Raw genomic sequence first — 23,373 nt, forward strand, 5'->3', positions numbered from 1 at the left:
AATGAAGTAGACGCTCATGCAGTCACCATTCAGCTCAAGGAACAGAGCACGGGCGGCACCACAGACATGGCTCGTGCCCTCACAGGTCATAGCCCCTCACCTTTCCTACACGTCCCCCACAGAGCGCAAGAGTGGTGTGGCAGTGGCTTCTGTGGCAGTCATAACCCTGTACACCCGGGTGTGTGTCCTAGGCAGTGTGGTTTAGTTTTGCCCCTTTTATAAACTTTATCTGAGCGGAACCTACTTTAGGTGCTGTGTCTTGCTTCTTTACCAGCCTTTTCTTTGTGAGGTTCAGCTCGTGGTGTTGTATCTGGAATAACAGTGGAAGTGGCTCAGAGGGCCCCCTTCCTAGTTTAAAATCTTTCTGAGTACTTCTCGAAAACTTAATGAACATGTGACAGATTTTATTTAACTCCTTAAGTAATGAGATAAAAAGTAAGGTGTTACAATTAGTTCAAATATCTGAGTACATTTTAAATGTATTTTTATTTATTAAAAAAAATATTTTTCTGGACTTCCCTGGTGGCACAGTGGTTAAGAATCCGCCTGCCGATGCAGGGAACACGGGTTCAAGTCCTGGTCCGGGAAGATCCCACATGCCGTGGAGCAACTAAGCCCGTGCGCCACAGCTAGTGAGCCTGTGCTCTGGAGCCTGCGAACCACAACTACTGAGCCCACGTGCCACAACTACTGAAGCCCGCGTGACTGGAGCCCATGCTCCGCAACAAGAGAGGCCACTGCAGTGGGAGGCCCACGCACCGCGATGAAGGGGGGCCCCCCCGCTCACTGCAACTAGAGAAAGCCCGCACGCAGCAGCGAAGCCCCACTGCAGCCAAAAATTAAAACACACACACACACACACACACACACACACACACACGTATTTTTTTTTCTGACATTGATAAAAGATGACAAAACGCACCTTTACATGAATGCATATGTTTGGGTTGCTTAAAGTTAACTTACATGCTTTAAAATTTGAAAAAATAGAGATAAATTTCCTGGGATTCTGTTTTGTGATTTGCCATTTTTGAGGGGACGAGACAATGCGGTTCTTTTGATGGCAGCAAGGTGAAGAGAAATTTCTTGATCCTGACACAGAGTAAAAAGACAGGCCATTGACTATCTTCAAAAAGGAACCCTGCCCGTCTTCCTCTGCCTTTGAATTCCTGTGAAGTGGCGGAGGGGTTGGGGAGGAAGTGGTGAGCTGCCCAGAAATGAAAAGCAAGGAGTCTGTGCTGTTTCCTTGGCGTGATGAAGGTCCCTGTCAGGGATGTAGAAACCTGAGCCAGCAGATGAAACCTGTGCCGTTCACGATGTCATTGCTGGAGATAGCGCCAGCCCGACCCTGTTCCTGGCTAACAGCCGGTTTCATTGTCCATCACCCACATCCCCTGCCTGCTTGTCAGCACAGAGCAACTTCTAAACAAATATGGGGGCTAGTGAGAGACGGGAATGCCTTTCTTCCCCTACTCAAGGAATTTCATGTTACAGTCGTCTACCAGTAAATAGAGGGAAGCAATTCCATTTGAAGGAACTTATCTATGTGGGATATAAAAGTTTTGATTTAAAAATAAATCAAGTTAATTTTAAAAGTACAGAAATTTCCAATTTTGTCACAATCTTCTGTTGTCACAATTCATGTTGTTTGGAAAATTTTTGTCTTGATGTTCAGGAACTAAGCATTAGGTAAGGTAGAAATGAAATGCAGCCTCTCTTTTGGGACTATTCCAAGACTTCCATTTGTAGGTGATCAGATTAAAGGAAGGTGGAGTAAAACTTTAATATCTGAGAGTCTTTGCCCTGACTGGGTTTCTGGGGAAAGAAGGCAAACAACCCAGTGATAGGATAATGACCAGGTTTGAAGGTGGGAAGTGACCGAGAATGTCTGAACCACGGGCAGTGTTTCTGTGTGCCACTGGGATATTTCCCTATTACGACAGAGGCGGCTTGGTGGTGAGGACACCCAAACCATTACGGGGCTTCCCACCCGCAGAGTAGTGTACAGCTCCACGTCATGAGCAGAACAGAGTTCTTCACTCATTCTTTAGATGAGTGTCTCTCAGCTGGGGCTGTACATTGGAACATCTGGGGAGCTTTAAACTCATAAAGATGACAGGGTCCCACCCCTTGAGATTCGGAGGCAAATGGTCTGAGTGCAGTCGAGGAGGGAGGAATTGTAGGAGCTGTCAGGTGAGTGTGCAGGGTGAGAACTGTGAGTGGGTCCAGCAGAGGTTCGGAGCCGTGCTCCCTCAACTTAAGCCAGCAGTGGTCCTCTTTTGCCCGGGCCCACTGGTATTATTTACTTAGGTATTTCTTTTTAAAGTGACTTGGTAGTTTGGTGCACAAATACAGAAGAGTGCATGGAACATCAGTGTATACCTCGGTGGATTATTATACATTGAAAACCCATGAAACTAGCACCCAGTCAAGAGAGAGATTATTGCCAATACCCCAGAGCATCTGTATGGTTACATCTATCTTTCCATTTTTGAGATTCAGCCCTATGGCTGCGGGTAGCCATAATCGTTTCTCATTGCTCCATGATATTCTATTGTGCAAATACACCACAGTGCAGTTACCTCTCCCACTGCAGGTAGACATGGGACTTTTCCCAGTGTTTGGCAACTAAGAATGATGCTGTGTGACTGTGTCCCTTGGTGCACATGTGCACTCAGGCCTCTTGGGTATATACCTTGGAGTTGAATTGCAGGGTCACAGGTATTCATGTAGTCAACTTTAGGAGACAATAAATACCATGTTATTTACTTACACTCCCACCAGCAGTGTAAGCTTTCCTTTTGTTCGGCATCCTTACCGACTCTTGATATTGCCAGTCTTTTTAGTTTTAGTGATTCTGGAGGTTGTAGAGTAGTATTTTGTTGTTTTTTCTTTTTCCATTGTTAAAATTTTTATTTTGGAAAATATCAAGTACCCAAGAAGTGGTCAAGTGGTACGATGACCTCCCCCATGGTCCCATCTGATTGCAGAGCTGCTTTCGTATCTATAAATATTCCAGTTATGTATCTCCGAAAAAGAAGGACTTAAAAAAATACCATTTTCATACCTAGGAAAAATTAACAGTAAATTCTTTAATATCATCACATATCTAGTTAATCTTCACATTTCAGGTTGTCCTGTGTCATAATATGTTTCTTTTATAGTATTATTATGCAAATCAGTATACAAATAAAGGTCTACATAGTAGATTGGTTGGGAAATGTCTTCTATCTTTTAAATCTGTGTTTCTCTTATGTTTCTATTTTTACCTTTGGGCAAAATACAAACTAGATAGAGACTGGGGTCGTACTCAAGGGCTGGCAGAAAGTGGGTGGTGAGCACTGTGGGTACATGCTAACTGGAAGCGAAAGGACAGGGCGAGTTTCATGAGAAAGGCCCTGCGGTAGGATCGGAGGAAACGGGTCCTGGAGACTTGGACCCCAGTCCTGGGTCCACCCTGAAGAGGGATAGACTCTCCGCCTCACCGCTGGCGCTGACGGTTGCATCTGCGAAGCGGAGACAGAGTCCTTCCACGGCTGCTTCGGGGCTGACGGCCCTCCTGCTGTCTCCCGGCCCCAACCCTCTGGACCGGGTGGGGGGCTGCTTCTAAGGGCGAAGAGCTGCGGCAGCCTTGACTCTTAGTTTATTGTTGGTGTGGTCTGCCAGCTTTCCCCTAAGTTCAGGGGTGCCTTCTGTAGCCCATCTGCACCTGATCTGACCCGAGGATGCTTCCCTCCTCACCTTTGAACTGATGGCAGGCACAGTGAGTTAGAATGGCTTTCTTGTTGACGTTTTTAGAATCCTCTGAAAATAGATTTAATAGCTGCTAACTTACCTGTGGCATGGCTGTGGTTTCGGAGGAAGCCATTTGTGTCTCTTGACCTGGACTTCGGGAATTAGAGTCTGTGCAGGAGTGTGTATGTGCTATGTGTGTTTTCAGAGAAGCTGGCGTGGTGATGTGCATTTGTCTTCCTGTTTTAAGAAAAACTTCAGTTACTGATGATTACCATTGCTTTGTTAGAAAAACCCCGTTTCCTTTTTTTCTCAAGTTACTGTAAATGTTATTGAAGCATAACGTGCACACATACGGAAAGGAGCACAAGTCGTAACTGTAGCTCGATGAGTTTTCATGGAGTCAACACACTCACGCAACCAGCACCCGGATCAAGAAACAGACCTTACTAGAACTCCAGAAGCTGCTCACACCCTCTCTAGCTACTCTTCTTGTCCCCCGGGCCAGCAGGCAGAGACATGCGTGTATCGCATGAGGGGAAGAAACGTCTGATCCAGACAAGGCCTGGGTTTTCGTGCTGAGTTTGGGGGTGCCGCGGTGCAGGGGCCGTAGCATCCCGTGGCGCCCTCCTAAGAGATCGTGGGCCTTATACAGAACTTGCAGGCACATCTGCAGGCAGATTTCTTGGGTGTTGGATGGTCTGCCTGATAACACCCCCTCACCCCTAAGTGACTTCTTTGGCCCGTCCATTCACGTGTGCCTGTGGGGCTGAGCCTTCAGCCCAGGTGTTGACAGTCTCGCGGGGGCCGCTCGGCGCTGCAGGTCCCTGCACGGGGAGACGCAGGGTGCCAGGTGGTGACTGGAGGGTGAGGAAGAAGGAAGGGTTGTGTCAGGGTAGCTCTGTAGAGCCGGCAAGTCTCTACCTGGAAGTCTGTGAGGCCAAAGGGAGGGAAGGATGCTTCCGGCAGCAAAAACATTGTACTTGAGGGCACTGAGGCCATCTTCTAAAAATTAACTTGACAACAAACATTTATTGAACAGCTAATGTGGGTGATGTTTAGAACAGGAGAGAGAAGTTTGCCTTCCTTTACAGTATTCTAATCTAAGAACTGTAAATGCTCTATTATTGGGGGCGGTTTGCTTTGGAGATGAATTGCAAAGAGTTGTAGAACCACCCGCTACAAATCGTGAATGACAGCTGGGTGTTTCTTCTTGGGGTGTGCAGTGAGGAGCAGCCCGGGGCCCAGATGCCTGGCGGGGTGGCTGTCCCTTGCTCTCAGCACGGACCTCTCATTATTATCCTATGCCTTGCTCAGGCCTGATGGTGTCAGAAGGGGTGTGGTGAGTTACTCCACTGGTTTTAAAAATTTCCTTCAAGAGTCAAAAGTGCAGGAAACAAAGGCCCATGTAGTTGCTGCTCCAGCGGAGTAGGATGGTTTGGGTTCAGAGACAGGATTAGAGGCTTAAGCGAAATTTCACCCCCTTGGAGGAGTAGCAGTTGTCTGAAACAGTTTTGAGGACCGATGGCCTGTGTGTCTAGTTCTAGATCTGAACCTAGAAGGTCCCTTTGGGAAGGTGAAATAGAACAGTTCTCTGCGTTCCGAGCAGCTCCTCCACTACGTGTGTGCGGGCAGTGCTTCCCCACCCAGGGTTAAGTACGGGTGAGGCTGACTCGTTGGTTCTTATGACGTGAAGGCTTTATGGCTAAAATGGCTGTTAAAAGAATGAGAGGGAGTCGTGCTTCTCACCAGGGCTCGTTCATCTGCCGTGTTTCTCTTCCAGGGCTGCGGATAAAGGAGACCAAGGAGGTATACGAAGGCGAGGTCACGGAGCTCACCCCATGTGAGACGGAGAACCCCATGGGGGGCTACGGCAAGACCATCAGCCACGTGATCATAGGGCTCAAGACAGCCAAGGGGACCAAGCAGCTGAAAGTGAGTGCCTGCTCGTGGGCCGTCGCTCTGCCCCAGGGTCGCCCCATGCGGCGTGACCTGTCTGTGCACAGGGCCGACAGAGTCACGTGTCGGGCAGGGCGGGCACACGGAGGACTCAGTAAAGACGTGGCTCTTCTTCTCTTCTTTTTATTTATTTATTCATTTATTTATTTTTGATTCCGTTGGGTCTTTGTTGCTGCACGCGGGCTTTCTGTAGTTGCGCAGAGCAGGGACTTTGTTGAGGTGCACGGGCTTCTCACGGCGGTGGCTTCTCTTGCTGCGGAGCACGGGCTCTAGGCGTGTGGGCTTCAGTAGTTGCGGCTCGCGGGCTCAGTAGTTGTGGCTCGCGGGCTCAGTAGTTGTGGCTTGCGGGCTCTAGAGCACAGGCACAGGCTCAATAGTTGTGGCGCACGGGCGTAGCTGTTCCATGGCATGTGGGATCCTCCCGGACCGGGGCTCGAACCCATGTCCCCTGCATCGGCAGGCGGACTCTCAACCACCGCGCCACCAGGGAAGCCCTCTTCTTTTCTTGTTGACGAGGGAGCTGTGTATGTTAGGCCTGGGCTGTGTGGTGCCATCCTGCGTCCCACACAGTGACCGTGTGTCACAGGCCTGGGCATTGGCTGTTCGGTTCCAGTGCTCGTGCTCACAGGAAAAGCAGCACTGAGGGATCTGGTAAGAGTTGAAGAGTGATGACAGCGGACTCCCTAGTGGCCCAACACAGAGTCCCGGCTGCAGTCCCTTTTGTGTGTCGGGCCCTATTAACCCGAGGTGGCTTCAGTGGTCGGTTGTGCTCAGGCCAGGGTCCCGGAGACAGTGTGGCGGTGGCAGTCGGGGAGGCCCTGGGTGAGCCTCCCACTCCTGTCCTGTAAGCCTGGAGGAGGCGGGCAGCAGGGACGCCTGGCGGGGAGCGTGGGTTTGGAGTCTGCCGCTCACTGCAGTGTGGCCTTCTGCAGTGACTTCATCTCTGAGCGATGGCTTCTTTATCTGTTACATGGGAATAATAATTGCCTACCTCACAGAGTTATTGTGAGGATAAAAGTTGTAGCTTTGGGGGTGGTACCCAGTTACCTAAGAAGTGGTAGCTGTTGATGTTGTTGTGAGATGGGGCAGCCTTATTGTGGCTTTGCCTTATTGATAACAATGAATAACCTTTTCTTCACAGCTCTCACTTATTGTATGTGCCAGGCCCTGGGCCAAGTGCATCAACAAATCTCTGTGTGTGTGTGTGTGTGTGTGTGTGTGTGTGTGTGTGTGTGTGTGTGTGTAATTTCCCTCATTTTACAGATAAAAGAACTGAGGCTCATGAGGAGGTTAAGCAGTCATCCTCGGATCACACAGCTAGTTAGTGGCAGGGCGGACTCTCTGAGTCCTAACCACTATGCTGCCTGCCCTCCAACTTGCTGTGTGACCTTTAGACGTCAGTTGAGCTCTCTGGGCCTCCCTATCTAAACTGTGGTAGATTGACCGTATAATTTCCCCATCTTTGCTCTCCTCTGCGATTTTATTGTTCTTTGATTCTGTAAGGTGGTCTCTTGGTCACTGCTTTATGGAGATCATAAAAATGTCACTTCTTCAAAGGACCATTTTTCTTTATCCTAACAGCGTTTCCCATCTCAGGAGCTTGCCTCTGCAAATACCTCTCTTAAAACCCTCCCCCTTCATCTCTCCCATTCTGTAGTAATTAGATTTCTTAGTAGTGTCTACCACCTTTCAGTAATTACATTTTCAGTCACTTCATTTGGGAAATTAACTGATACAAAAATGTTGGAGGCAAAAAAAAGAAGTGTACTCTCCAATATAGGATATACAAAGTAAGATATGCAGTTTAAATTTTAGCTACCCACAAAGCTGTTTTGCACAGTTTCTTTAAGAAAATAACAAAAGGGTGAATGTTTTGCTTCCAAAATGAATGTTTTGCTTCCAGGCACTTTGAGCATATGTACAAGCTGTTTGGATAGATGGAGTTCAAATACTCGGTGAATATTTACGTGTGAAGGAGGAAGTACCGCCATTTATGGAGAGCCTCCCTCATCCCAGCCCTGCGGTAGGGGCCTGCCACCCCCGTCTTCATGCTCATGGCAGTGGTCCAGGAGCCGTCGGGCCCATCCCACCAGGGAGATAGAGCCCTGGGTTCCCTCTGGTTACTCTTTGTAACAACTTCATTGAGGTCTCATTTTTAGTAAAATTCACCCATTTTAAGTGTACAGCTCAAGGAATTTTAATCGGTTTACAGAGTTGTACAGCTATCATCACAATCCAATTTTAGAACATTTTCATTACTGCAAAAAGAAACCTCATGCCTAATCTACTTGCTGTCTATATATTTGCCTTTTCTGAACATTTCATACAAATAGAATCATACAGTATGTGTTCTTTTATGTCTTGCTTTTTCTGCTGAGTCCTGGGAAGGTTTTACTCTTTAATTTTGTTTGAGAGTTGAGAGTAATAGCTCCCTTTGAAATCTAACTGAGAGAAACATTTCTAAATACTGACTCTGTACAAAAGATGCTGTCCCACAACATTGATCACCTGAGGGGGCCTGAGTCTGGATGATCTGGAGAAGGCAACAGTTCCCAGAATGTGCTACTTGCCTTTTCTGGAGATGTAAACAGGTGGGCCCAAGGGAGCAAACACTGGAATTTGAATCGACTGGCTTGGGAAAGATCCTGCTTTTATGTTTTCTTTGAATTTTACACATCTATGATGTGATCACAGCTGGCTGCTGTTATATAGACGAGGAAACTGAAGCTCAGAGAGCCTTGTCTAAAACCATGGGCCCACAGAAGGGCAGCCATGGAGAGTAAGCAGGTTCTGTCCGTGCTTCCGGTGCAGAAACTGCCACCCCGGCCGGTGTGGGGAGGGCAAAGGATGGAAGCAGGGAAAGCAATCTCAGAAGGGGTGCTAGGGCCTCTGGTCCCATGGACAGTATGGGCCCCACCTGCAAGTGGTCAGAGCCATAGTTGCCAGTTTGCGGCCTCTGGAGTAAAAGGAAGGAGGAGCTTAGGTCTCCCTTTGTGCCCCTCTCCTGCCTTCTCTTTGGGACACTCAAACCCCAAAGCCTGTCTCCCCCATACACACACACACACACACACACACACACACACGCACACACACCACACACCACACACTCCCTCCCTCCCTCCCTCCCTCTCTCTCTCTCTCTCTCTCTCTCTCTCCCCCCCTCCCCCTCTCTCCCTCCCCCGCTCTCTCCCTCTCTCCCTCCATACGGTCATTAGCTACCTCAGCTCTCATAGAGGAAACTACCTTACAGTATATCAGAAATAAATACAACGTGGATTATAGTTCTCTGGTTCACTGTTTGTTTGTTTTTTTAAGCTGGACCCCAGCATTTTTGAAAGTTTGCAGAAAGAGCGAGTAGAAGCTGGAGATGTGATTTACATCGAAGCCAACAGTGGGGCCGTGAAGGTAATGCCACGAGGAGACCCGGGTGGCCGGGAGGCGGCTTGCTTTCTTCAGGGGGTCCGGGGTGCGTGGGAAGGGGCACCGTGTCTGCTGCGATGCTGCTGGAAGGGCAGCAGTTGCCCCTTTATGTTTAGTCGAGTTTGCTTTCCCTTTATCTGCATTCCTTAACCTTCTCATGATTAAAACAGACAGTCTGTTAGAGAAATACCAAAACCTGTTTAGAGGGGGAGAATGGCGAGGACGCGAAACAACTGTAGTCATTTTCAAATTGAAATGTGCAGGGTACTTAATCTTCCTTTTATCTCTTTGGTATTTTCTTCCCAAGATCTATGCATGTGGAAAGGAATGCTGCATCAGCTGGCATTCTTTTTATATCTGACTTCCAGTGTCCTGTACAGAGTTCCTCACTGTTTAATGGATGAGCATGATACCTCATATCATACAATAAATCACCCACCTACAAAAGAGTCTGAACAGCCCCTCCGTCTCCAGTTAATCTACTGGATTTGCCTTTTATCGGGAATTGCATACAGTTAAGAGAGAGGGGGAAGATTCTGGGAGAGAGTATCGGGTGTTTTCAGCCGGGTTTTGGAACCCAGCGATGGGCAGATAGCTCCTTCTCTTGGCAGCAGGGAAGCAGAGGCCATGTTTGCAGTTTGTCAAGGCGGCTGTCAGGCCGCAGTGGGACCTGAGACTTTTATCTCACCCTGTGCCGCTTGGGGACTTGGCAGTGGAGCTCGCCAGGCACTCAGGTTTCGCTCTCTCTGCAGAGGCAGGGCAGGTGTGACACCTACGCCACCGAATTCGACCTTGAAGCTGAAGAGTACGTCCCCTTGCCCAAGGGGGACGTGCACAAGAAGAAGGAAATCATCCAGGACGTGACCCTGCATGACTTGGACGTGGCCAACGCACGGCCCCAGGTACTGCCCCCAGCTACCGCCGGGAAGCTGGCCCCGCTGGCGGCCCTGCTGGCGCGGGAGCCTTTTGTGTGCTGGAGGCTCCGGGATGAACTGTCAGTCTTGCTGCTGCTTCTTAGGGCAGGCAGTCCTTTTCTGTCTGTAATGTTCAGCAATTAACATGGACAAGAGCTACGAGGGGCTCCTTTGTTGCATTTCAAACGCTCTAGTCACAGATGGTTTCCTGCGTATTGTTCCTTCTCCCAGCCCAGCCTCTGGCCCCCGAGCTGGCCAGCTTCTCCCTGGCTCCTCTCCAGCACGCCGCTCGGGCCTGGGCTGCTCTGGGTGTGAATGGCAGAGGGCAGGAGTGTTCTTTGAGCCCTTTGCAGGATTTCAGGGAGCCTGAGAAAGCTGTGTCTTCCCTCTGCTTAGCAGAATCCCCAGTTTTATAGCTTTGAGCTGGAACTGTCCCTGCTCCTTATGCGAGCAGAAGATGGATGCTTGTGTCCCGACTAATAAAATGTGGGGAAAGTACAGGATGATTTTATGCCATCTCTGGGAAATGTGCAATTCAGAGAAGCCGACTCTTCCCTGCTGGTGGTCTTTGGGTTTGGTTTCCTCTTCGTCCTAAAAGAGGCCACCTCTTCACTAACAAGGGAATAGGCTTTCTAACCTGAAATTTGATCCATGGGTGTTGTCCCTTGGAGCCTTGGCAGAGAGCTTGCTGAAGAATCTCCCCCCAGTTTGTGAAACCAGCCTGCTGGGAGCCACTCGCCTGACGAGTCTCACCGAAGTGGAGTCCGGGATTGTGGCTCCAACACTGTGGGCTCGGCCGACAGTCACTTCGGGTCTTCAGGTTTTTGTGATTTAGGGCTCTCTGATTTTGAGTTTACTCCTCTGTGGAAAGGGCATGATACTTCCTACCTGGCCCGGCAAGTATTTGGGAAACATTAGCTCCCTTTCACTGTTGAACATTCAGGGAGCACCTGTGTCCCAGGGCCTGGAAACAGCAGGTGATCACGAAATGTTGACTGCTTGCTACCTGCACTGAGGGGCTGGCAGGTGGGTGCACCAGCTGGTGAGCCTGCGCGGGGTCAGCCAGCTGCAGGGACAGGCCCTGGGCTCCGAGCAAGTCTGGTAGCCGGGCCTAGTGAGAGGAGGGGGGGGACATGAGTCCATGCGTCTGTCCCCAGGGGGCTGGAGCAGCAGGACAGTGTTGGGGTCAGACGCCCCACGGAGGGGCTTCCCAGGAAACAGACTGTGGTTCCTGACAGGTGGGCTCGAATTGAGTCCAGAAGAGCTGAATGCCCAGGGAAGAGTTGGCAGACCTGTGGGGTGAAGCCGTCCGGGACTGGGAAGAGACACGGCCGGGGTCGGGGGGGCGGCCCCACAGAGCTTGTTCTTCCCACAAAGGCATTTTGTTTAATTCTGGCCGCTCGGGGGAGCCTCTTAAAAACTCCTCTGTGTTGAGAAGCTCCTCAAGCTTCCAGTGCAGGTGCCCAGGGTCTCCACATCTCAGGACCCCTGTCGAGTTGACGAGCTGACGTGGGGCAATTGACGAGGGGCACGGGGGTTGGGGGGTGCCGATGAGGCATTTGCAGCTGCCTTAGGAAGCAGGACTGATTCCTGAGTCTTCTCCTCTGCAGGGGGGACAAGACATCCTGTCCATGATGGGCCAGCTCATGAAGCCAAAGAAGACGGAGATCACAGGTGAGAGAAGAAGCAGAGCTGGGGGCCTGGGGTCTGACGGACCCGGTCCCCAGCCTGGCGAGTGCGTCGGGAGGCGCACTTCTCCCCCCTGACAGTGTGTGGCTGTCCTCGGTGTCCTCGCGCTCATCCCACCGATGGAGGCTGTCACGGGTCACGTTGCTTCTGCAGCACATGGAGTCCCCAGGCGAGGCGGGAGTGTGGCTGCCCCTCGTGGGCCTGTAGTTTACCTGCTCCCCTTGCTAACTGGTATGCCCCTCTTTTTTCTAATTACCACCTATAGCTTTGTCACCTGAAAATGTTAAACATTAAAGCTCTGTTTTCTTTAAAGTTTCAGCCAGTGGCATGATCTGAGCCCTTTCTATTAGAGTTGCCTAGAGCAGCGTCCTTATCTTAACACAGCTTTGGCCATCCCGCTTCATGGCTGTGGTAGAAGGTGCCGGTTTGTGGGCTGCTCCCTCCTGCTGTTAGTACAGGCGCTGGTTTGGACAATGAGAACTGTGACCTTGGACGGTTATTCAGCTTTTGAGAGGCTCTGTCCCTCTTAGAGCTCTGAGATGGTGCCTTTCCTCAGAACCTGTCATTCCTCACAGGTTTCCCTCCGGAGAGGATTCTGCACGCACCCTATTCCTTCCTCCAAGTACTTGATTGAAAGTTAATTAACGAAGCTTTGTCACACAGGGCCAAGAGAAAGGGTCATTCACTGAGTGCAGCACAGGGAAATTTGCATCTGAAAGCTCCCTTCTTCCTGGGTTGGGGGTGTGAGATAATAAGGCCTGGTGGGGAGTGTGACAGACATGCAGAATGTGGTAAAAGCCATTTACAAACTTAACAAAACACAACTCAGGGGAGGCAGCCAATTTTGTGACTTTTAGGTAAAGTTAACCCTATTTTCAGATGAAACTGACGCCTGGAGTGGGGCTATAGCCTGCTTGTGGGGTCACAGAGCTAGCAGTCAAACCCGGCCCTGAACTTAGGCTTGGATTGAGTTCGGGTGGAAGAGAAGAGAAAGGCGACAGCCTCCGCACCTGGCATTGACCCTGCTTGTCCATCCTTGCCGACTCCTAGATAAACTCCGAGGGGAGATTAACAAGGTGGTGAACAAGTACATCGACCAGGGCGTGGCAGAGCTGGTCCCGGGGGTGCTGTTCGTTGATGAGGTCCACATGCTGGACATCGAGTGCTTCACCTACCTGCACCGGGCGCTGGAGTCTTCCATTGCCCCCATCGTCATCTTTGCGTCCAACCGAGGCAACTGTGTCATCAGGTACCATGAGGCTTTTCCACCTTCTGCCCGGGCTCATGTGTTCCTCCAGGATCACCTTCATCCCGTAGTGTCGTGAGTCAGGATGAGGGTGAGGGGTGGTCGTGTTCATTTCGAGGGAAGCAGAGTGGCTTGACTTCACTCTGTCACGGTCACCAGCGCAGCAGCCATCCTGTTTCTGCATATGAGGGCCTCGTCGTGACTGGGGTTCCACTGGGGTGTGTCTTGGTCATCCGGTTGGAGTGGGCAAAGGTAAGGTCAGATGGGCCAGCCCTTGGCGACATGGCCTGTGTTAACTTCCGACCTCCTCCAAGCTCCAGGAGGTGTGTGTCTTGCCTTCACTTTTCAGAGAGGAAACAGAATGACAACGTGGTGTGCCCCTGGTCATAAAGCTAGGATGAGAACCCAGGCCTCTGACAGTGAAACCAGTCGTTTCTTTCTGGCCCAGACATTCTTGGAGCCACACTGGCACCTCCCCCCACCCAACCCCCTTAGGTCCACCTTCAAGAAGGGATCCCAGAGTACTCGCCCTCTTTTCAGCTCTCGAGCCTAAGCACCAGTGTGCCCAGTAGTTGGCTCACTGGTTTTCTGCACTCCCTTGAGTGTTGGGGCCTGGTCTCAGCAGTGCTAGGGCATGAGGGGGTGGTACAGAGCCCTCTTTAAGCCTGCAGCACAGTAGTGAGGGCAGCAGAGCCCCGGAGGCCACATGCTTCTGGTAGCAGGGGGGTGCAGGAATCTGGAAAGAGACCCCAAGGCCCTTGAGGGTCTCGGCACGGAGCTGGAGCCAAAGCTAGTGGGGAGCCTGGACTGCTGGTTCACCTAGACCTGCCTTGGAGGAGCTTTGTCTCTGCTGAGCTTATACAGAAGCCATGCTGCTGACTGTGGGGCAGGCCCCTGCTCAGGTGATCACTCTCGCTCAGAAAGAGGATTTGTGTGCACGATGCAAGTGCCTGTGGCGGCAGCATCTTGCATCCCCTCTTTGAATCCCTGTGATGATGTCTTGACAAGACCACCGCCTGTCATCATCACAGGTGTCTTCTGCAATCTTAAAGGGCCGGCAGCTTGTACCAGGTTCAGCCAGCGGGAGCCTGGCTACCTGGGCAGCATCTGGAAACTGGACACGTGGCCTGGTGAGCCTGGTGTCCCTGCCGCACAGGCCCTGTCAGCTTCCTGGGCTTTGCTTTGGTCAGGCCTGCCTGGCTTCAGTCTGACAGCTGGCGGAAGGGCTCAGCCTGGGCGGATGGCGCCCCCTACCGAGGGAGCTCTGCTGATAGACGCCCCTCCCTCTCAGGCCCCGCAGAGCCAGGCAGCTTAGGGCAGGACCAAGATATCTTAGGATCGGAGTCCTTCTCTTAGTCTCATCCCATCTAGGGAAAAAAAAAGTGCATAGAAAGGTGGCTCTGATCTCAGCTTGCCCAGTGGGGCCTGGGAAACTTGACCCCATCCCCGTCCAGAGGGATGTGAGTTCCAGAAACTATTTTTCACTAATATGTTGTCTGAAAGGAACTGTGTACCTAAGGTTCATAGCTTGGACAAATTTCCAGTCTTTGGTCTTTAATTCCTGAAAAATGCTTAGCAGTCTTTAAGCAGAGTTTTTTTGTTTAAATTTTTACTTTTATGGACTCAAAACTATAAGAAAAAATTTTAACATTTTCTTATAAATTCTGTTCTTTTGTGTTTTTTCCTCTAATCTCTTCTTCTTTAGACTTTTTATTATGTCTGAATTGAAGTTAATTTATCGTGAGTGTTAGAGAGTTGAGGGTATTTTAAGACGGCAAGTTGAGGTCTTTTAAACATTTCCCAAGAGAATTCCTAAATAGGACCTAAAACAAGGAGAGACACACGGCTTAAATAGAAGTAAATAACTAAAAATTAAATGTAGTTTTTCAAGGTTATTTTGTTTAATAGGAAGATTACAGATATACCAAATATACTAATATTTGAATCATGATAGAATTTCATCTTTAATAATTCTTTTTTTTTTTTTGCGGTACGCGGGCCTCTCACTGTTGTGGCCTCTCCCGTTGCGGAGCACAGGCTCCGGACGCACAGGCTCAGCGGCCATGGCTCACGGGCCCAGCCGCTCCGCGGCATGTGGGATCCACCCGGAATGGGGCACGAACCCGTGTCCCCTGCATCGGCAGGCGGAGTCTCAACCACTGCACCACCAGGGAAGCCCCCATCTTAATAATTCTTCGTTATTAGTTTTAGAAATATTTGTTGATGGAAAAGATTTGTTTTCTCTAATGGTATCTTAATATTTTATATTTGCTACTATTTTCCTTTTTGTTTGGAAAGGTCTTACTTATTTTTAAATATTAGATTTAACAATTATTGATGAAGCATTTTATTCTTTTTTTGAATTTTTTCATTGTGGTAAAATGTATATAACATAGAGTTTGCCATTTTAATTATTTTTATGTGTATGGTTCAGTGACACTAATTACCTTCACAATGTTGTACAGCCATCACCACCATCCATCTCCAGAACTTTTCCTTCACCTCAAACAGAAACTCTGTCCCCATTAACCAGTGAGTTCCATATCCCTTCCCCCAGCCCCTGGTAATCTCAGATATACTCTGCTTCTGTGAATTTGCCTTTTCTGCGTATTTCCTATGGGTGGAATCATACAGTATTTGCCCCTCTGTGACTGACTTCTTTCACTTAGCGTAACATTTTCAAGGTTCATCCTGTTGTAGCATGTGTCAGGACATTTTATTCGTGCAGCAATAAATATACACTTACAGTTCAACTGACCGGATAGAGTTTCAACAGATAGATTTTCTTTTACTGAAGTTATATTTCTAGAATGTTTACTTATTTTTGAAACTTACTGAAGGTTAGCTGCAAATGACCTGCCCTCGTTCTCTGACCGTAGACTGCAGGCTGGTCTCGCTGGGGAGGCCAGCCTCGGTGCTGATGGGCTCCTGAAGGCGGAGGCAGGCCCGGCTCAGCTCACTGAGCTTGTAGGCCCGCGTGCCGCCAGGCTGGCCCAGCCCTCATCGCATCAGGAGCTGCCGCCCTGCGGCCCGGTGGGTTGGCGGGGTTCTTCTCTCGGGCCGCTCTCCTCTGGTCTGGCTAAGGATTCGAGAGAACGACAGGCAAAGGACGTGACGGGACAGTTCCCAGAACGAAATGAAGTAACAGGGAAAGCATTCAAATGATTCATTAGTAATCAAGGAAATGCAAATCAGACGATGTGTTATACTCTTCGTTTTTCTACACCTTTAAGCAGCAAACTTTTTTTTTTTAATAATTTTTTTTATTTATTTGTTTTTATTTTGGCTGCGTTGGGTGTTCGTTGCTGCGTGCGGGCTTTTCTCTTTTTGTGGAGAGCGGGGTTTACTCTTCATTGCAGTGCGTGGGCTTCTCATTGCAGTGGCTTCTCTTATTGCGGAGCATGGGCTCTAGGCACGTGGGCTTCAGTAGTTGTGGCACGCAGGCTCGGTAATTGTGTCTCTCAGGCTCTAGAGTGCAAGCTCAGTAGTTGTGGCGCACGGGCTTAGTTGCTGTATGGCATGTGGGATCTTCCCTGAGCCTGTGTCCCCTGCATTGTCAGGCAGATTCTTAACCACTGTGCCACCAGGGAAGCCCACAAACTTTTTTTTTTTTTTTTTTTTTTGGTGCGTTAGGTCTTTGTTGCTGCGCGCAGGCTTTCTCTAGTTGCGGTGAGCGGGGGCTACTCTTCCTTGCGGTGCTTAGGCTTCTCATTGCAGTGGCTTCTCTTGTTGCAGAGCATGGGCTCAAGGTGCGCGGCTTCAGTAGTTGCAGCATGCGGGCTCGGTAGTTGTGGCTTGAGGGCTCTAGAGCGCAGGCTCAGTAGTTGTGGTGCACAGGCCCAGTTGCTCCACGGCATGCGGGATCTTCCCAGACCAGGGATTGAACCTGTGTCCCCTGCATTGGCAGGCGGATTCTTAACCACTGCACCACCAGGAAGTCACAGCAAACTATTTAAGAATTAGAATACTCAGTATTGGCTACAGTGCAATGGGATCAGATCTCTCATGTAGCTGCGTAAATTAGGATATTCGTTCGTTCATTCACTCGTTTGATTAAGGAGATACTCACAGTAGTGTCACGCTCTGTGAGAGTTGCTGAGGAAACGTTCATGGCTGCATGCATACAATTATTTACCAAAACACCGTGAATAATAATAGCAACAACTGGAAACTACCTAAATGCCCAACGGTTTGAATTAAGTAAAACACTTGATGGTCTGTTAAGACTGAAGCAACATGGACAAAAGCAAAGAAGAAAAAATATACATACATAGTGTAACTTACGAAAATTTGGCAAATACCTATATGAATATTTTTAATGTGATTTTAGGTGGCTTTTTTTCTCCTCCCCAAATTTCCTGTGGTGTTGATACTTGCTAAAATAATGACGTTGTTTCTGACACCACCTGAGTTAGTAGTCTGTGTCCTCTGCGGTGCTGCCTCTGACTCTCAGGGCGAGAACTAGCTGCTTTGTCATCATGAGGGCCTCAGCCTTGTTTCCAGTGTCCAGTTTCTGGTCTCAGAGGGGCCTGAGCGATGTGGCACTTCTGGCCTTTCAGGGGCACGGAGGACATCGCCTCTCCCCACGGCATCCCTCTTGACCTTCTGGACCGAGTGATGATCATCCGGGCCACGCTGTACACCCCGCAGGAGATGAAGCAGGTGAGCGCCACCCCCTTCTTCCCTCGTTCGCTCCCCGTGTCCCCGATGCCCAGCGGGAAGGCCCCCCATCTGAACGGCGTGTGAGCCAACTGCACGTGGCCTGAAGTGGCACAAAACCTCAGCTGCCTGTGGCCTTGGCTGTTCTCTCTTCTACTCCATCCCTTCCTGTAAACTTAGGAAAGGGACAGTGAGAAAATCGCCTTGGTGACAGCCATTAGGGAGGCCACCAGCTCTAGGAAAGAGGCTGCAGAACATCATGTAGTGAGAGGCTCTAGCCTGGGCGCTGGCCCGCCAGGACCCACACAGGCACCTCTGGCAGGCGCAGAACCCAAGTCCTAGCGGAGGCTCTGCCCGGGCTGCTGCCGAGGCTGTGGAGATGGTAGTGAAACAGCAGCACAAGTGTAGAGGGCGTGTGGAATGGAGAACACCAACCTAAGCTCACAGGAAGAGGCATGACGGTGCACAGGGGAGCATTTAGCTCAGCGCCCCACGTAGCGTGTGCTCAGCCCTGCATGAACTGAGTCTGGCTGAGGCTTGGGAGCGGGGGCTGGCGGGATGCATGGGATTGGCCTCGTCGACCCCATGTGTGTCCCACAGTGCCTCGGCACCCTTGGAAGCCCCAGTCCCCTTTCTGATGCTTCCAGGCAGTCGTTTCCCCCCTTTGACGGCTGAGTCACTGAGTGGCGAGTCCAGGACGCAAAGCCAGGCTGTGCCCTGCAGAGCCCAGCCATCTACTCTGCCCACCCTTGCCCCAGACGGTTTTGCTGAGGCATAGGTGTCTCACTGTGGGGGTCAGCATGTGGCCACAGCTGGGGCCGTGGAGTGGCCCAGGGCTGCACTGACATCTCGGTGAGCTCTGCCGGACCCTCTCCTCACCAGAGCACAGGCAGTCTTTGTTAGACCTTGTGCTGGGCCATTTGATCCCCCGTCACCTCGAGGTAGGGAGAACTGTTTTCACTGGCATTCTTAAAGAGGAGGACACTGAGACTTAGCCTGGTTAACCTGCCCAAGCTCATACAGCTCGTCAGTGGCTAGGCGGTGGCAGGACGTATAACTGGAATCCAGGCTGTCTGATCCTGAAGCCTGTGTTTTTGATCGCTTTGCCGCCAGCCTCCTCCCCGCTAGAGGTGTCTCATCTGGGAGTGGAGCCCCTGTGGTAGCTGGTCAGCTAGCCTCTCCTTTCGGAGCTCAGAGGGCCGCTCCTGGACACGCGCCAGCAGCTCCCCTGCCTGCCCGCGGCCCGTCTGGCCTGGCCCCTGCTGGCATGTCTTGTTGACCAGCACGAGGAGCGCTGGTGGTGTGTGGAGCCAGAGATCTCCCTGCATAAGCAGCACAGACAGGACACCCATGCGGTTCTAGTTCACGGAAGCAGCTGGGTGTGTCAGTTAGGAGATGGCGTTCGTGGCTGGGGCCTTGTCACCAGGTGATGGTCTCTTGCTCTTGGATGAACGCTAGGTTGAAGCCAGGGCTTTCACTGCTGAGGAGCAGAAGCCAAAGCAGGGGAGAAACTGCCCCCTTCCCTACCCGGACTGTTGGACCGGAGCCCCAGCCTGTACCCCGCGGTGCTTCGCGGCCTCTGTTCACCAGGAGATGAGCTCCCTCGGCTCAAGGCTGTCGTGCGGACCGAGGGAGACAGTGACGGCCACTTGGGGGGGTGCGGCTGTCACGGCTGCTGTTCACAAACCCAGAGCACGCGGTCCTAGGTCCCTGGCACGTGCGCTGTGCCCCAGAGTCTGGAGGCTCGGCCAGGGGGTCTCTTCTCGGGCTTTCTCTGGGGTTAGCAGAGGATAGACCAGCTGCCAGACGAGCACCGCTTTGTTCGTGCCTTTCAGGGGACAACATCAGCATTTTTACTGGAGCCCGGGGTGAGTTTTTTAAAAAGCAAAGTAAATGTAACTTGTGTACTCTGCCGTCAGCGCCAACACCCTCATAAACTATCCCTGCAGGTTATTAAATGATTAAAGATCTAATTTATGAACTGTCCGTTTCCAAGCGGTCTGAGACAGGAGCTCCTGGGATTGCTCTGACCTGCTCTAGAGAGAATGAGAGCAGAGCATCCCTGACAGCCCTCCAGTGTCACCGTGGCTCGCCGAAGGCCAGATGCTCCGGGCTGGTGCTCTTCCCCAGACCAGGTTCCAGAACCCAATGTTTGCATCTCCTAGAGTTTCCAAAGGCCCCCAGGGGACTCCTTGGTCATCCCAGCTGTGGGTGAGAAGCTCTTTCTATTTGGGAGCACAGAGCTGCCCCGCTGTGACGGTCATGGCCGGAGGGGAGTCCTGTGGCTGGAGCCTTCTGCTCTCTCCTTTCCCTGCCGTCCTTGTGCCCGTCCAGTAACGTCTCTGCTCAGCTGCATTTCACTTTGGACCCCAGACAGTGGACGCCTCACGCACGTACTAAGATTCTTTTGACAGAGGTCACACCTGGCAGCCCCCTGGCTGAACAGATGTGGCCAGTGCAGTGTTTGTGAAATGTTGAAATAAGTTGACAACATTCAGCAGTCAGGACGTTTCATACAAAAATCTGAGTTCTGGTCTCTCTTGACGAAATGAGAGCCTTTCCTGCCAGCACCCAGGCCTCAGCCCTGGCGGCGCTGGTTGCAGCAGCGGGGCTACCTTGCCTGGTACGTGCCGGCCCGTCCACCTCGGCCCCCCGTCCGCTCACTGCTGACATCTGCGGGACCTGGTTCCTACCGAGCCGGGCCTTTCTCATTGACAGCGGCTGCCACGCGGGGTCCCCTTAACCAGGGTCACCAGACGCTAACCTCCGTACCCCTGCAGCTCCTGCCCTCGGGGTCTCTGCCTGAGAGCCGAACGCCCATTTGAAGTGTCCACCTCCTAACCCTCTGGTCCCTCTCCCCTTGTGAGGCTTGGCTGGGGGCCCAGTCTTTCCCACTTCCACGCCTGTATCCCGGGTGTGTTTATGGCTTTAATTTAAACAGGGGCTTCTTGATAACTTGTTTACGAAGCTGCCAAAGTGAAAAATTCCTGTATTATATGAGGCTCGAAGCCCTCCAGTTATCTCAGCTCCACAACACACAGCATCATTATCCCGCTGCCCCTTATCACTCAGTGCTGTGCGCCTGCAGGATCCTGGTGCCACTTGTGTTACCGTGTCCCCACGCCAGCCTGCTTCCCCTCCAACTTCACCAGGATCTCAAACTGCACAAGCGTCAGCCTCTTCTTTCTTGACAGATGAGATATCTCCCAGTGATGTTATGAGAGCTGGTAAATGCTTAAAAGTAACTTAAATTTTATTTAAGCATCGCATTTGTCAAGCAAATAAGAAGTGTCTCTTCTTGCCTGAGTGCTTAGAGGTGGCGGTGCCCCTGCTGGGGAGGTTAGCTGCCGCTGAGGGAGCCGGGGCAGGCAGGGTGGGTGCAGGGGCAGCGCCGCCCTGGTGCACACCTCGGGGTACCAGCTGCCTTCCAGTCGGCGTGGGGCTGTGCCCCCGACTTGTGCGAGGACAGCAGCGCCCGCGGGGTCGGCTCTGCCCCACCGGCCCCGCTTGGGGCATCTGTGCTATTAGGAGGTGGGATGGGAACACTTGAGGTCTGTCACTGTTGATCACAGTGTTTCTCCTCCAAAAGATCATTAAAATCCGAGCCCAGACAGAGGGAATCAACATCAGTGAGGAGGCGCTGAACCACCTGGGGGAGATCGGTACCAAGACCACTCTGAGGTGAGCTGGCCGTGCCCGGACCCCACCAGCGCCTTCCCAGGGCGCGGGACCGTGCCTGCCCTTCCAGGATGGTGGGTCTCATCCTGCGGCAGGTGCAGCACAGCTAGACAGTGGTGTTGAGAAAGCTGAGCGACAGGTTAAGTCCCCCCCGTCCTGTAGCAGACGGTCCTGCTGGTGGAGCGCGTGCTCTGCCTGGTGGCCCCCTGCGTGGAGGAGATGGACGGAACCGGAGACCGGGTGCAGGGCAGACAGCCCCTCTGCTCCGGCCCTGTGCTGCAGCGTCTGCTGGGCGGGGAGGAGCACAGGCAGAGGTGGCTCTCCTGACTGCCCACCAGCGGCCGGAAGCCAGTTGCTTGGAGGGTGACCCTTCTCAGTGTCCTGACTGCTTATGAGTCATGACTTCACAGTGTTCGGCCTGGCCGTTTCCCTTTGAGTCAGTTCCTCGCTCCTAAGGTTGAAGCAGAATGCAGGCTGTTTTGTTTGGGTGGAGTGGTGCTTTCAGAAACTCCTGGACTTTTTGCCTTTGTTTGGGGCCTTTGTTTCCATGGGGCTGTGTGTTCATTTCTCCGCCATGGTCCCTGTCCCGATCTGGACCCTGGCGTTGCCTGCTTGCCGCTGTAGACATCCAGGATTGTGGTCCCTTCCCAGCAGTGGTGGAGGGCCTCCTGCTGGAGGGGAGGACCTCTAGGCAGTGACAGGTTCCGGGAGCAGGGCTTATACGTCATGCCGGTGGCTTCTGGCCCCTCCCTGGTGAGGCTATGACTCCAGGTCTCTGAAAAGTGCAACTCTCCCCTTGTCTGCTGTGTCTGCAGCAGCTGCCACAAGCTTCTGCAGCTCCCTCAGTGCACCTGCTGACTTGGGGAGGGGGCTCCCATCCGTGGCCCTGCTTCACACCTGCCTTGGCCCCGGCCGCTCTAGGTACGCGGTGCAGCTGCTGACCCCGGCCAACCTGCTGGCCAAGATCAACGGGAAGGACGGCATTGAGAAGGAGCACGTCGAGGAGATCAGTGAGCTCTTCTACGACGCCAAGTCCTCAGCCAAAATCCTGGCTGACCAGCAGGACAAGTACATGAAGTGAGACGGCCGGGGTCGTCTGCGCGGAGACTCCGGGTAGGCCTGCTCCCGCTCTGGCCTGTGGGTAGGCGGCTTGCCCCCGGGCTGGGCTTTCCCCACTCGGGCGGGTGGCAGCGCTGTCAGTTAGTGTGGAAGAGTTTCTTTTTAAGTTATCGTGACTCATCCCGTGGTTGCTTTGAAGAAACCCTGCCTTATCTGGTGTGTTTTCTAATAAACCCTGATAGGTTATTTTGATGATACCTGTCTGACTTTTCTTTTAATTTTTTAAGGAGTAAACTTTGTGTTTTAGAGCAGCTGGAGATGTACAGAATTGCTGTGAAGATGGTGCAGGGGTCCCTTGCTGTCAACATCTTACAGCCACGTGGCATGTTTGTCGTGTGCGATGAGCCCGCAGCACGTGTCCTTGTGCTTTGTGCATGCTTTCTCAGTGATCCGCTGTCCTCTCTGTCCCAGGGTCCGTCCAGGGCCCGCGTCACATTCAGTCGTCATGTCTCTTGTGGTTTCCTGGCTGTGACAGTTGCTCAGACGTTCCTTGTCTTTGATGACCTTGACGGTTTTGAGGAGTGCTGGTCAGGTACTCTGTCCAATATCCCTCAGTGGGGCTTGTTTGATGTTTTTCTCATAATTAAACTGGGATTGAGGGTCACTGGGAGGAAGAGCACAGGGAAAGGGACATTTCCATCACGTCCTGTCAAAGGTGCGGCCGCCGGTAGGCTCACGGCTGTTGTGTTGACCTTGATCACCCGGCTGAGGATGTGCTGTTGGGTTTCTCCATCTCCCTTTCCTCACTGTCCTTCTGGGAAGGCGTCTCTAAGCACAGCCCTCACAGAGGGGAGGGGAGCTTGCTCCACCTCCGGGAGGGCTGAGGTCACCTGTTCTCCCCATTTGCTCATTTATTCAGTCATTTCTATCAGGATGGACTCACGGAAATTTATTATATATTTGGGTTATAATCCAATATGCCTTTATTTTGTTGCTCAAATTGTTCCAGCTTTGACC

The 23,373-nt window shown here is 51.6% G+C and overlaps 1 protein-coding gene across 5 annotated transcripts in view; it reads left to right on the forward strand.

Moving 5' to 3' along the window:
• RUVBL1 (RuvB like AAA ATPase 1) overlaps window positions 1–23,373 on the forward strand; it is a 49,062-nt gene that overhangs the window by 12,738 nt on the left and 12,951 nt on the right. For 3 of the 5 annotated variants that reach the window (XR_012323956.1, XM_033865543.2, XM_073787781.1), the window contains exons 4-11: window positions 5,516–5,667; window positions 9,007–9,096; window positions 9,864–10,013; window positions 11,636–11,699; window positions 12,765–12,963; window positions 17,520–17,622; window positions 21,209–21,300; window positions 22,219–22,410. Coding sequence is in view for 4 of the 5 variants with exons in the window: in XM_033865543.2 (XP_033721434.1) it covers window positions 5,516–5,667; window positions 9,007–9,096; window positions 9,864–10,013; window positions 11,636–11,699; window positions 12,765–12,963; window positions 17,520–17,622; window positions 21,209–21,300; window positions 22,219–22,378 (1,010 nt within the window). In the remaining variant the exon portion in view is untranslated. Of the gene's footprint in view, window positions 1–5,515; window positions 5,668–9,006; window positions 9,097–9,863; window positions 10,014–11,635; window positions 11,700–12,764; window positions 12,964–17,519; window positions 17,623–21,191; window positions 21,301–22,218; window positions 22,612–23,373 lie in introns of those variants that run through there. The other 2 variants (XM_033865544.2, XM_073787782.1) reach the window with 2 other exon arrangements.

Source organism: Tursiops truncatus, chromosome 10 (assembly GCF_011762595.2).
Source record: "Tursiops truncatus isolate mTurTru1 chromosome 10, mTurTru1.mat.Y, whole genome shotgun sequence".
In the NCBI taxonomy this organism is placed as follows: domain Eukaryota; kingdom Metazoa; phylum Chordata; class Mammalia; order Artiodactyla; family Delphinidae; genus Tursiops; species Tursiops truncatus.